Here is a 13,153-nt window from a genome sequence, read left to right as displayed (position 1 = left end):
TTACGGTTGTTGTTAATATTTACAGAAGGATAAAATGTACATGACTAGTTGTTATTTGTTGTACCAAACTGTTAAATAAAGTTGTTAAGCAAGGAAGCATTGACTTGAGTGGTGAAAAGGTTGGAATTGTTTGTTGTAGTTAGGCCACTGCCACCACCGTCAGATGGAACTTCCTTTGTTTTAAATTAATATGCTTACAATCTGTTCCTCCAAAACTGTTGATTTATTAAAGTAATTGTCTCTTTAAAATTAAAAAAAAATTTTATGTCCAAAATTGTTATTTTGTATATTTAATGCTAATGATAAATGTTGCATGATGTAAGAGTTTTTAAAGGAGTACACGTGAAATAGTATAAAAAAATGAACAAAAGCGAATATTCAACATTTAACAGCATCTATGCATACCTACGGTGTAGACAGAATGATTTAAAAGCTCCATATCTATACAAGACTAAATAAATAGGAATAATTAGCTTTTTATTATGTCTGACTGTGTTGACAAAAACTAAGTAATGACAGGAAAAACATATTTTATGAAAAAATTACAAAATCAGGAGGTTGCACCGAAATATTGCTTGATTGCTGAGACCTTGTTCTATAAACATGTAAGTTTAGATTTCTTAACGTTTCACATTTTTTCTTTTCAAAATTAAAATGAGTTTTATTCAAGTTCTCAAGAATCAGTGCTTAATAATAGAGGGTGTTTTAAAGTCTAATTGCAAAATGAAATGGAATTTGCGAGCCGTATATATAGAACAATTTTGAATTTATCCACATATCTGTTGCTGATTTCTTCTGGGCACCTTCACCCGGGCTACTCAGCCACAGAAAGTTATGAGCATACATAAAAATGAACTTCAGTTTAAAAAGTTATGGTCATACTATCATGGTTACATGGTAGTGACAGTCAACACTCAGGTCAATCATTTAAATATATTTAAAGATGAATCTAAGATTTCAAAATATTTCAAATACTTAATGAACAGAAACAACAAATAGATACTGGTCATCCAAGAAACGTGTATTAAAAGGATCAAACTTTTGGAATTTTAAGCAGAGCATATGATAACATATCTGTCATGTATATCTATAAATACATTCTGCAGAAAATTCTGCAACGAGTACTTTAACACTGAAAAGATTGCCCTACTGAGTTTCCAAAGTTGATGTAATTCAATTAAATCTCAGCTTAAATTTTTACCTCACTCAAACATATTTGAGCAACCTAAATATGACTTTATATATAATTGGTTTCAAATTGATGAGCACTCAAATAATCACTATTGGACCCATTTCTAGATAAGTGCTGTGCTCCAGTGGAGCTTCCCTTTTTGTAATAATTAAACCAAAAATCAGACAACTGGTGGAACTCCAGACAAAAATCGACTATAAATGTTTGCCCATAGCTGCGCGACAGTTATGTTCCTTGTCATATTGAACTCCCAACCCAACCCCCACGCCAGAACACCATGAATGTGATTAAATTGGAAACTATACCATGGAGTCATAGGGTGATACATCCTGGAAACAGGCCCTTTGGTCGAATTCGTCCATACCATGACGACTAAAATGACCATCTCAGCTTATCCCACCTGCCCACATCGATATCTGAAATCGCCATAAGCTTGCTCTTTATCTTTTTCTTAAGTACACAGTAAGCTAAGGCACAAAAATTTTCATACTTAAGCTCTCCCCAATCCCCATCTTGATTTTTTGTTCTGCAATTCAATTGAAGACATGATTACAAAGACAAAACTCTTCATCCATAAAAACACTTTATTTGAGTTCTGGATTCTACTTCTGACCCGATATACCCCCTTCCAAAAGAGAAATAAATAGAAAAGAAATTTCTGTATTGTAAAACTTAATAGAACAGATAATTAATGATAGGTATCTGCCTTGACAACGATTGAAGGTGGAAACTATTGACAAGTAAACAATTTGCCTGCAGTTAGTCAAGGATGATACAAATGGTTTGCAAGAATAGTTGTGAAGTTCTCTGAAGCATGCAGCAAAAGTCACCTTGTTCATTAAATTGCCAGGAAATGCTTGAAGAAAAGTACAGAATCAAATATCACTGTGATGATTGTACATTCTAGTATCAATTGTTTGGCGACAACAAAGTATAAAGTATAAAGATAGCATGTACTGAAGGGCCTGTTCTCAAGCTGTACTGTTGTATGTTCCTTGAATCAATTTCATTTATTGATCACAAGTACATCGAAATATACAGTGAAATGTCTCATTTGTGTTGACAGCCAACACAATCTGACAGGTTCTATTAAACTGCAGATTTGAGATTAGAGAATAAGACTCTGGGAAGGCTTTCTTCAAGGCAGAGATAGAACACAGAAAGAGGTCAATGATTGCAGTTAGAGGATATAATTTTCCTATAAAGCATCTTGAAGTGTGGTCAAGTATGTAGCTGTTCCCATCACATCAACAATCCTGCATTTATAATAGATATCACGCTATGAATAAATGTGCGTACCAATAGTGCTTTTCTTTTTAGATAAACCAGATTTTACACATGTAGAGCAAACACAAAGGTATTTCAGTCCAACACTTCACCTTGAATATTTAATATTTTCAAAAAAAATCACAGCAGGTGGGCAGTTTTTGAATCACATGCAATAAAATTACACTGCAACTTCATTAAAATAGATGTTGGTAAAATGTGCCAAGTAAAGTACAAGTCCTTAATTGAAGTCCACTAGGTGCTTATGGCGATGAGACCTGACCATATTTTCTGTGGCAGATGAAAAAGAAACCCTGATATTTGCCTTCCAAACAGAGCACCCATAAAAGAGTTTGAAACAGCAGCTCTTTTCAATGACTGTAGATTGGAAACTGTGCAGCCCGAATACATTTTCATGCTTGCTCAGTGCAGACACCATAGTCAAGCATCGTTTTATTCTTGTAGCCATGTTCTTAGAACTTTGTTCCCTGACTGCATTTTTCGCCAATGTTGTCAGTCATATCACTGTAAACAAATTCAACAATTTAGTTCCCTGATTCACAACCCTTGTCAGCACAGGAAATAATGTCAGATGGCAGATTTTTGGTTTCAGCAATGAGACGCTTCACACCAACCATCCACTGTCCTACTTCATTTACATGGTCAACCATCAAAGATCTGTGAATTTCATCAGCAGAATCCCACTTGCAATGCTCCATTTCTGTAAAGAGACAAATACCATTAGGACATGACATATAATGAAATGGATAATGAGAGAATTCAGACATCTATAACAATTGAAGTAACAATAATTTGCAAGCTATCCTATTACACAGAATGTTTTATTTGCACAGCTGTAGACAATACAAGTCATAATTCTATCTAATTATATAATATTAATATTGCAATTAAAGAATTCAATAATACTTCAACAATAATTGAAAACTGAAGTTGTTGGAAATCTGAAATTAAAACAAAAAATGTTAGAAACAAAGGTCAGACATTATCTGTGGAAAGAGAAACACAGTGAACACAGAAACACAAGGATCTTCAACCTAAAACAATAATTCTGTTCCAATTTTAATCCAAACATTTTAATTCCAATTCCCATTCTCATTCCAACATGTTAGTACATGGCCTCCACTTGTGCCACGATGAGGCCACTCTCATGGTGGAAGAGCAACACCTTAAATTCCGTCTGGGTAGTCTCTCTACCTGACATGAATATCAATTTCTCCTTCTGCTAAAAAAAAAATCCCCCCTCTCCCTCCTTCTATTCCCTGCTCTGGCCTCTTACCCCTTCTCACCTCCCCCGGGTTCCGTCCTCATTCCCTTTCTCCTATGGTTCACTCTCTTCTATTAGATTCCTTCCTCTCCGGCCTTCATCGTTCCTACCTACCTTCATTCACCCATCACCTTCTAGCTACCCTCCTTCTCTCCTTCTTATTCTGGCATCTTCCCCCTTCCTTTGCAGTCCTGAAGAAGGGTCTCGGCCCAAAACGTCGACTGTTAATTCATTCCAATAGATGCTGTCTGATCTGCTGAGTTCTTCCAGCATATTGTGTTACATTTATTCTGTTTCCCCTTCTACAAAAGCTCCCTGGTTTGCTGTGTTTCCAATGTTGTTTTTATTTTGGTAATATTTCAGTTGAAGTGAATTTTCAATAGTCACAGAACAGTACTTCAAAAAACCTTCAACCCATTATGTTCATGCCAACCTTTTTAGCCCATCTACACCAATCCCATTTGCCCACATTAGGACCAATGTCTGAACAACTGTACACAGGAGGGCAGGCTATATCTGTAGGAATAGAAACAGTGTTAATGTTTCAAGTCAAAGACACTTTTGCTAGAACTGAATGAATTATTCTCTGGTTATATTTTATGGCTCAGAATAAAGTATCATTATTCTATCAAGTGCTTTGGAAATAGTTCAGCTAACAAGTGTGACCTATAAAAGGAACGGACTCTGGAAAGAAACATGAATAATTAACCTAATAACATGCACATATCCCATTTAATTGATGGCATCTGGGTTTTCTGTGTAAATATAAAAGTTCTAATATTTTTATTCATGGTACTTTTCAAGAAAATGCTCCAACATTGGACTTTTCATGGAGGCCTACATTGGAGTATAAAGTTTTAGCAGGTTCCTGCAATTGTGCTCTATTATCATGGCATAAAAATATTTTAAATTAAGTTAAATCAAGAGGAATGGCTAACAGGAACAAGTTTAACTTTTAGGTATTTAAATCCTTTAAATGTTTTAAAGAAAGAGAAAAAAATATATATACACACACACACATACATACATATAGACACACACACACACACACACACACACACCCCTACCTTTTGGGTGCTTAATTTTTAAAATAATGTTTTTTCACAATTAACAATCTGAATGCTTCTGAGTGTCAGAAACATTCTGACCAATTTTGACCAAGCAATAGAGCTCCACCTGGTTGGTTATCAAATAATATTTTCCCTGAATTTGGTGGCAATTATAACAATAATTATAAATACAAAGCTTTGCTTTTGAGAACCAAGATATCTTCAGGTGCTGGATGATCTTCTAAACTCACAGTAGCACCAGCTTGCCCTGATAACAAAAAACAGAGCCACATTGCCTCAAGACCATTAGACCATATTGTATCGGAGCAGAATTAGACCATTCCGCCCATTGAATCTGCTCCACCATTCGATCATGTCTGAATTATTAGCTTCTCAATCCCATTCTCCTGTCTTCTCCCCATAACCTTTGACACTCTTACTAATCAAGAAACTATCAACCTCCACATAAAATATACCAGCAACATACACAAAAAATGTTGGTGAACACAGCAGGCCAGGCAGCATCTATAGGAAGAGGTACAATCTACATTTGGGGCCGAGACCCTTTGTCAGGTCAGGAGTTTAGTGTCTTCCAGCATTTGCAGATTTCCTCTTGGTTGCGTTTATAAAATATACCAAATGATTTAGCCACCATAAATGTTCCTTATATCCTGAATTACAGGTCATTTATGCTTATACAAGATGAGCATGAAATTGTACAAAAGCCTCAAATTTCCAGTTATTAAGTATAATAACTTGGATAAAATTCAGGACCCAATAAAATGATTACCTTGTGCAAGCAGATACATCCTCTTTTGCACTGATACAGATAGCTTTCCATTTTGCCACATGTCTTGTAGTATTGTTAGTCGTCGGCCAATATCATCACAAACTTGCTTCTAGACAGAATATTTAAAAATAAAACCATTTGTTATATGTTTTATCCATCTATTAAACACCATCCTAGCATTGAAAATCTTCATTATAACACCAGCTGTTATCAAAATATTGCTTTAGAAAATAAATTTTAAATATTGGTTTTATGTCATTATTTTAAAGGGAACAGTTTTGATGAGGTCCATCAATGTAATTGCGGACAGTCACACTCTACTCACTCCTATAATCCTGATATTAAAGAGCAGCGATCACTGATTCAGGCTTGCCATGGAGTCATAGAAAAAGGCAGCACAGAAACAGGCCCTTCAGCTCATCTACCTGTGCTGAAATATCTGAACTGCCTACTCCATTAACCTGCACAGGGACCAGAGCCCTAACATCCATGTACCTATCCAAACTTCTCTTAAATGTTGAAATCCAACTCGCATGCATAACTTGCACTGGCAGCTTGTTCCACACTTTCGCGACCGTCTGAATGAAGAAGCTTTCCCCCATGACTTCTACTTGTAGTCCCACCCAACCTCAATGGAAAAGTCTGCTTGCAATTACCCTATCTATACTGAAAATACATCTACAACATAACATTCCATCTCCTGTACTTTGTTTTATGAAGGTCAACGTGCCCAAAACTTTCTTTATGATGCTATCTACCTGTGACACCACTTTCAATGAATTTTGGACCTATATTCCCAGATCTCTTTGTACTACAGCACTCTTCAGTGGCCTATGGTTCACTGTGTAAGACCTACGATAGTTGGTCCCACCAAAGTGCAACACCTCATACTTGTCTGCATTAAATTCTGGCAGCCATTTTTCAGCCCACTTTTCCAGCTTGTCCAGATCCTGCTCCAAGTCAATGATAGCCTTCCTCACTGTTCACTAGAACCCCCCAGTCTTGGTGTCATCAGCAAATTTGCTGATCCAGTTAACCACATTATCATCCAGATACTTGATATTGATTACAACCTACAATGGACCCAACACCATTCCCTGTGGCACTCCACTAGTTACAGGCCCCCAAGTCAGAGAGGCAACCATTGACTACAGTTCCTCCAGCATTTTGTGTGTGTTGCTTTGGATTTCCAGAATCTTCAGATTTTCTTGTGTCTGTCATCCACCTACTATATTTCTCTTTCTGAGAATATGCTTGGTTTGTAATCCCTTTCCTCAAACTATAATCTGAACAATAGAAGTGAGTACATTGACCATCAGGGTGTGCTTTGTTTCCTACAATCCAACAAGATACCATTTGTAAATACCTAATTTCCATACACAGCTAAAATCACCTTCTATATAAACACTGCCCTTATGATTCCCCTTCCCCTGACCAATACTATGAGTTATCAACAACAGTCAATTAACCTTCCAGCTTGTCATTGAAAGCTAAGAAGACACCCACAAAGGGAGAAAGTGCCAGTTCCATGAAGACAGCTTCTGAGATCAGGATCAAAACTAAGTCTCTGGAATTCTGTGGCAGCAGCACAAATTACTTCCCCACACTATGTGCAGTCACATCATTTATGATCTCCACGGGCTCAATAGCATTCTCCTGTTCCAATATACCTTCAAAGTAATCCCTACTTTAGGAATTAATTGCTTACCTTAACTGATGTCCTACAAGCCTCCAGCGCCTTATTTAAAGGAGTTAAAACATCTTCCACCTCCTTTACATTGCATTCAGAAATAACCGTTGTGCTTTGAAGAGGTTGGCAAGTGTTCGACAAACTAGGAAGTTTGGGTGGAGGTGGAAGTCTTTGCTGGCTGGGTGTGGAACTGCCAGATGGTGTCAATCCAGGGGGAATTCCAGTAGGTCCACAAACTACAGGAAAAATGCACAATACTTTTTAGTAACCTGACATTTAATATTCAATTTATTAAATAATCACATCATTGCAGCCAATGAAATACAGCATGTGCTCTTATAAAAGTAATTTCTGCCACATCTATGGAGGGACTGCATTAATCTCTGACTTAGAGGAGCTGCCTGGTGTGCAGGATATGCACTCTTCCATGTGGTGATTTACCAATTATGGCTCAGAGGAAATGTAAACTTGAAAACATTTCTCTCTAATTGCTCTCACGAGGCAAAGGGACATTAAGGAAATTTTCTGTTTTATTGTTCTGTGCCTCCAAAAGTCAAGCTAAAAATTAGCATATGCAGGAGCTGCCTGATCACTATTGATTGGAGCAGTGAAGTGAATAGAAATAATAGTTACACATTTATTTAAAAATTAAAGCCTTTTTATACTGAGGATACCCAGTAACAGAACATTTTCGGCTGTTGTAATCCGAATAAAAATCCAAATAGTTGTAGAAGCTGGGAAACACAGACTCAAATGGGAAATCATGATTATACAAAAATAATTCATAATTATCACAATTTGACATAAAAGTACATTTTTTCTAAAGGTTCCAAATCTTTGGCAGAATTTGCAGCAAATAATTGATGCTCACCTTTTGGTGCTGTATCCATCTGAGGTGCTATTACTCTCTTTGTGAGAAATGGTTTCTTTTGACCAATTTGTGCTCGAGTCTGCAAACCATATGAAAACTGAGGAGGATCATTCCAGCCTCGCTCTTGATTTCCTGATTTAAAACAACACAAAGTTAAGCAAGTCATCCTAAGGTGATATATAACACCACACAAAAAAATTCAAACAAAATAGTTTAATGTATGTTTTATCACTATTAATGTTTCATACAATAAAAGAATATTTTAAGAACTATTTTAAAACTGAAATGAACAGCTTAAAAGTTTTGCATATTCGCACAAATATACAGGTCTTTTCAAAATTCCCCCCACCCCCCACTAATTATCCTGGCTTCCTCCCTCTTCCCTTCCAGTCCAGGCCTGATGCTGTCTGATCTGCTGAGTTCTTCCAGCATTTTGTGTGTTGCTCTTCGCAAAATTGTTTCTTTTCCAATTTTTCAAATCTTTCACAAGAACGTCTTGCTCCTTAAAGTGAATGAAAATCATTCTTCAAAATTGTATACTTCTGTGCAACAGTAATTGATTTTTCTACTTGTTCGGTGATTAGAGAGGAAATTGATGTATGCTTTACAAGAACTTAATTGAGTACAATTATACATAGATATATGTCACAAACTATTTTCAATTACTAAGGAGGACAGTAGTGCTTAGTACTTCCAAGATCATTCGCCATTACAGTAAGTTCTCAATTCCTTTAAATGAGCTCCCTGTATAGCTATTTTTACAGCAACTTGGTCATCAGTTCTTCCAAAAAACTTGGACACCAATTTGGTACCAATTAATAGTCCTCATGGAACTAGCAGAATCCACCTAATTCACTAATATCCTTCAGGGAAGAAAATCTATTTACCTTTCTACATCGGGTGTATATGCAACTCCAAATCCATCAATGTGATGAGCAGTCCTTACTGTCTGCATCATCTCAAAGAGGGTTCTTGTTGAGAACCACTCTGGGATGAAAAAAAAAGAACTTTTTGCACTACTTTCTGATGCGCTAGCTACTCTTCATAGTCAAAGAAAGATGGCCCTTACATAAGAACATAAGAAATCGGAGTAGGAGTAGGCTATCTGGCCCATCGAGCCTGCTCCATCATTCAATAAGATCATGGCTGATCGAGCCTTGGACTCATCTCCACCTACCTGCCATTTCCCCATAACCCTTAATTCCCCTACTATATAAAAATCTATCGAACCTTGTCTTAAACATGTTTACTGAGTAGCCTCCACTGCTTCATTGGGCAGAGAATTCCACAGATTCACCACTCTCTGGGAAAAGCAGTTCCTCCTCATCTCCGTCCTGAATCTACTCCCCCAAATCCTGAGGCTATGACACTAGTTCTAGTCTCACCTACCAGTGGAAACAACTTTCCTGCCTCTATCTTATCTATTCCTTTCATAATTTGATGTTTCTATAAGATCTCCTCTCATCCTTCTGAATTCCAGTGAGTACAGTCCCAGGTGACTCATTCTCTCCTCATAATCTAACCCCCTCATCTCTGGAATCAACCTGGTGAACCTCCTCTGCACTGCCTCCAAAGCCAGTATATCCTTCCTCAAGTAAGGAGACGAGAACTGCTCACAGTACTCCATCAAATTCCCCCATATTCTTCTACTCACCAGCACACTATGAAGATTTGCAGAGGCCAAATACCTATTAACTCACACATCCTTGGGATATGGGAAGAAACTGGAGTACCTGAGGGAAACCCATGCGGCCAGCATCTAAAGTCAGGATAGAGCTCTGGTGCTGAGGCAGAGGCTCTATCTTCTGCACCACTGTACCACTCTATGCTTTCAGATCACAACATATACACTTACTGGCAGTACTGCAGCTCTTAATTAGCCTGCTGAAACTACATTTGAGGGTGGCTGGGTGGAGATACATCTCTACCAAAGGAGGTGTAAGGCACCTTCCCTCCACTAGCCTCCAGCTCACCCTTGGGCAAGGTGTAGCACCTGCTTAGCCATTCTGCACCCCACCCCCCCACCTAATGAGGGTCAAATGAAACCATGGGAGCAGGTAGTGGATGGTCATATGAACAGCTGGTGCAGATCACAAGCCTTTCCTGATGTTTTCATCATCTTCTCTAACCTTCACCAGTCTTATCTCGAAGGATCAACCCCACATTCCCATCTTAACTTTTCTTCTGCTGCTGCCATATTTTTGGGAAAGAATGCTTATCCCAGGCTGCAGCTCCTTCTCCCACATTCAGAATTCCTAAATCAAGTAGACCTCCCTTCACATTATCTTCTCTCAACTTAACTACTGCTAACTCCATTACTTGTATTAATATATCATCCTGGACACGTGCTGAAACCTTTGAAAAACATTAGGGTAGATAAGTCCCTGGAACCAGACTGGATATACTCTAGGTTACTCTAGGAAGCGAAGGAAGAGATTGCTGCTGTGCTTTTGACAATGATCGTTTCATCCTCACTAACCACATAAGTAGTACCAGATTATTAGAGAGTGGAAAATGTTATTGTATTATTTCTTAATGTATGTATGCATTTCTAAATGACAATAAAAGAGGACTGGGAGTTCTCATAATCTAATCTAATCTAAAAAAAATGTTATTCCTTTGCTAAAACAAAGGGAGCAGGGAAACCCTTGGGAATCATAGATCATTGAATCTTTCTTCAGTGGTAGACAAATTATTTGAGAAGATTCTTAGAAACAGGATTTACAAACACTTAGAGAAGCACAGTCCAGTTAGCAATAGTCCATGTGGCTTGTGAAGGGTAGGTAATGCCTCACGAGCCTAATTGAATTCCTTGAGGATGTGACTAAGTACACTGGTGAAGGCAGAGCAGTGTGTAAGGATTTTAGTAAGACATTTGACAAGGTTACCCATGCCAGGCTCAATAGAAAAGTCAGGAGGTATGGGATTCAGGGAAACTTGGCTTTGTGGATTCAAAATTTGCTTCCCCATAGAAACCACAGAAACCATAGAAAAACTACAGCACGGAAACAGGCCTTTTGGCCCTTCTTGGCTGTGCCGAACTATTTTCTGCCTAGTCCCACTGACCTGCACACGGACCATATCCCTCCATACACCTCCCATCCATGTATTTGTCCAATTTATTCTTAAATGTTAAAAAAGAACCCGCATTTACCACCTCGTCTGGCAGCTCATTCCATATTTCCACCACTCTCTGTGTGAAGAAGCCCCCCCAATGTTCCCTTTAAACTTCTCCCCCCTCACCCTTAACCCATGTCCTCTGGTTTTTTTCTCCCCTTGCCTCAGTGGAAAAAGCCTGCTTGCATTCACTCTATCTATACCCATCATAATTTTATATACCTCTATCAAATCTCCCCTCATTCTTCTACGCTCCAGGGAATAAAGTCCTAACCTATTCAACCTTTCTCTGTAACTGAGTTTCTCAAGTCCCGGCAACATCCTTGTAAACCTTCTCTGCACTCTTTCAACCTATTAATACCCTTCCTGTAATTTGGTGACCAAAACTGAACACAATACTCCATATTAGGCCTCACCAATGCCTTATACAACCTCATCATAACATTCCAGCTCTTATACTCAATACTTTGATTAATAAAGGCCAATGTACCAAAAGCTCTCTTTACGACCCTATCTTCCTGTGACGCCACTTTTAGGGAATTTTGTATCTGTGTTCCCAGATCCTTCTGTTCTACTGCACTCCTCAGTGCCTTACCATTTACCCTGTATGTTCTACCTTGGTTTGTCCTTCCAAAGTGCAATACCTCACACTTGTCTGTATTAAACTCCATCTGCCATTTTTCAGCCCATTTTTCCAACTGGTCCAAGTCCCTCTGCAGGCTCTGAAAATCTTCCTCACTGTCCACTACACCTCCAATCTTTGTATCATCAGCAAATTTGTTGATCCAATTTACCACATCATCATCCAGAAGGCAGAAGATAGTTGTAGACAGACCATTTTCTGTCTGGCAGTTCCTCAGAGATCTGTTCTGAGTACCCAGCTCTTTGTGATTTTTTTTTATATAAATGTCTTGGATGAGATAGTGGAAGGGTGAGTTAGTAACTTTGCAGATGCCAGGAAAGTTGGTAGTGTAGAATATTGTCATAGGTTACAACAGGACACTGACAAGATCCAGAGCTGGGCTCCCTATAGGATTCCTCTGGTATAATTCTCAGCAGTCTGGAGGAACAAAGAGTTCTTGAGCTCCATGTCCATAGATCACCCAGCTTCAGCACAAGTTGATTGGGTGGTTAAGAAGGCGTATGGTGTTTTGGTCATTAGTCAGGGATCGAGTTCCAGAGCCGTGAGGGAATGCTGCTGCTCCAGAAAACCCTGATTACACTTCGGAATATTGTGTTCAGCTCTGGTCCCCTCATTATAGGAAGGATGTGGAAGCTTTAAGAGGGTGTACAGGTGATTTACCAGGATGCTGTCTACATCAGAGAGCATACCTTATGAGGATAGGTTGAGTGAGCTAGAGCTTTTCTCTTTGGAGAGCAGGATGAAAGGTGACTTGATAGACATGCATGTGATAAGTGGAACACATCAAGTGGATAGCTAGAGATTTATTTCCAAGCTGGAAATGGCTAGTATGAGATGACGTAATTTTAATATGATTGAAGGAAAGTAAAGTTGGGGGTGTGGGGAGGTCAGAGGTAATTCACCCCCCCCCCCACAGTGAGTGATGGTTGTGTGGAACACCCCGCCAAGGTAGTGGTGGAGGTAGATACATTAGAGACATTTAAGAAACTCTTGGATAGGCAAATGGGTAATAGAATAATGATGGGCTATGTGGGAGGGAAGCATTAGATTGATCTCAGAGAAGATTAAAAAAAAACTCAGCTTAACATCATGGACTGAAGGGCCCTTTACTGTGATGTAGTGTCTTATGCTCTATCCTGTCGACTTGTAGAATTCCTTCACTACGAAACAACTCTGACAATAAAGGTCATGTTGTGGTCTCGTAAATCATGCTCCATCACGCAGAGACCAAACATGAGCTCTCAGACACC

The 13,153-nt window shown here is 38.5% G+C and overlaps 1 protein-coding gene across 1 annotated transcript in view; it reads right to left on the bottom strand.

Moving 5' to 3' along the window:
* Positions 1-404: 404 nt before the first annotated feature.
* Positions 405-13,153, bottom strand: part of sra1 (steroid receptor RNA activator 1) — a 31,633-nt gene continuing 18,884 nt past the window's right edge. Inside the window, exons 2-5 of the mRNA XM_063052660.1 lie at positions 8,144-8,275; positions 7,291-7,508; positions 5,583-5,691; positions 405-3,179 (exon numbers count right to left, since the gene is read on the bottom strand). Coding sequence (XP_062908730.1) covers positions 3,004-3,179; positions 5,583-5,691; positions 7,291-7,508; positions 8,144-8,275 — 635 coding nt within the window. The 3' untranslated portion in view covers positions 405-3,003. The remainder of the gene's footprint in view (positions 3,180-5,582; positions 5,692-7,290; positions 7,509-8,143; positions 8,276-13,153) is intronic.

This window comes from Mobula hypostoma, chromosome 7, assembly GCF_963921235.1.
Source record: "Mobula hypostoma chromosome 7, sMobHyp1.1, whole genome shotgun sequence".
NCBI lineage: Eukaryota > Metazoa > Chordata > Chondrichthyes > Myliobatiformes > Myliobatidae > Mobula > Mobula hypostoma.
The sequence above is the reverse complement of the archived record's forward strand: the minus strand, read 5'-3'. Positions and strand labels throughout refer to the sequence as shown.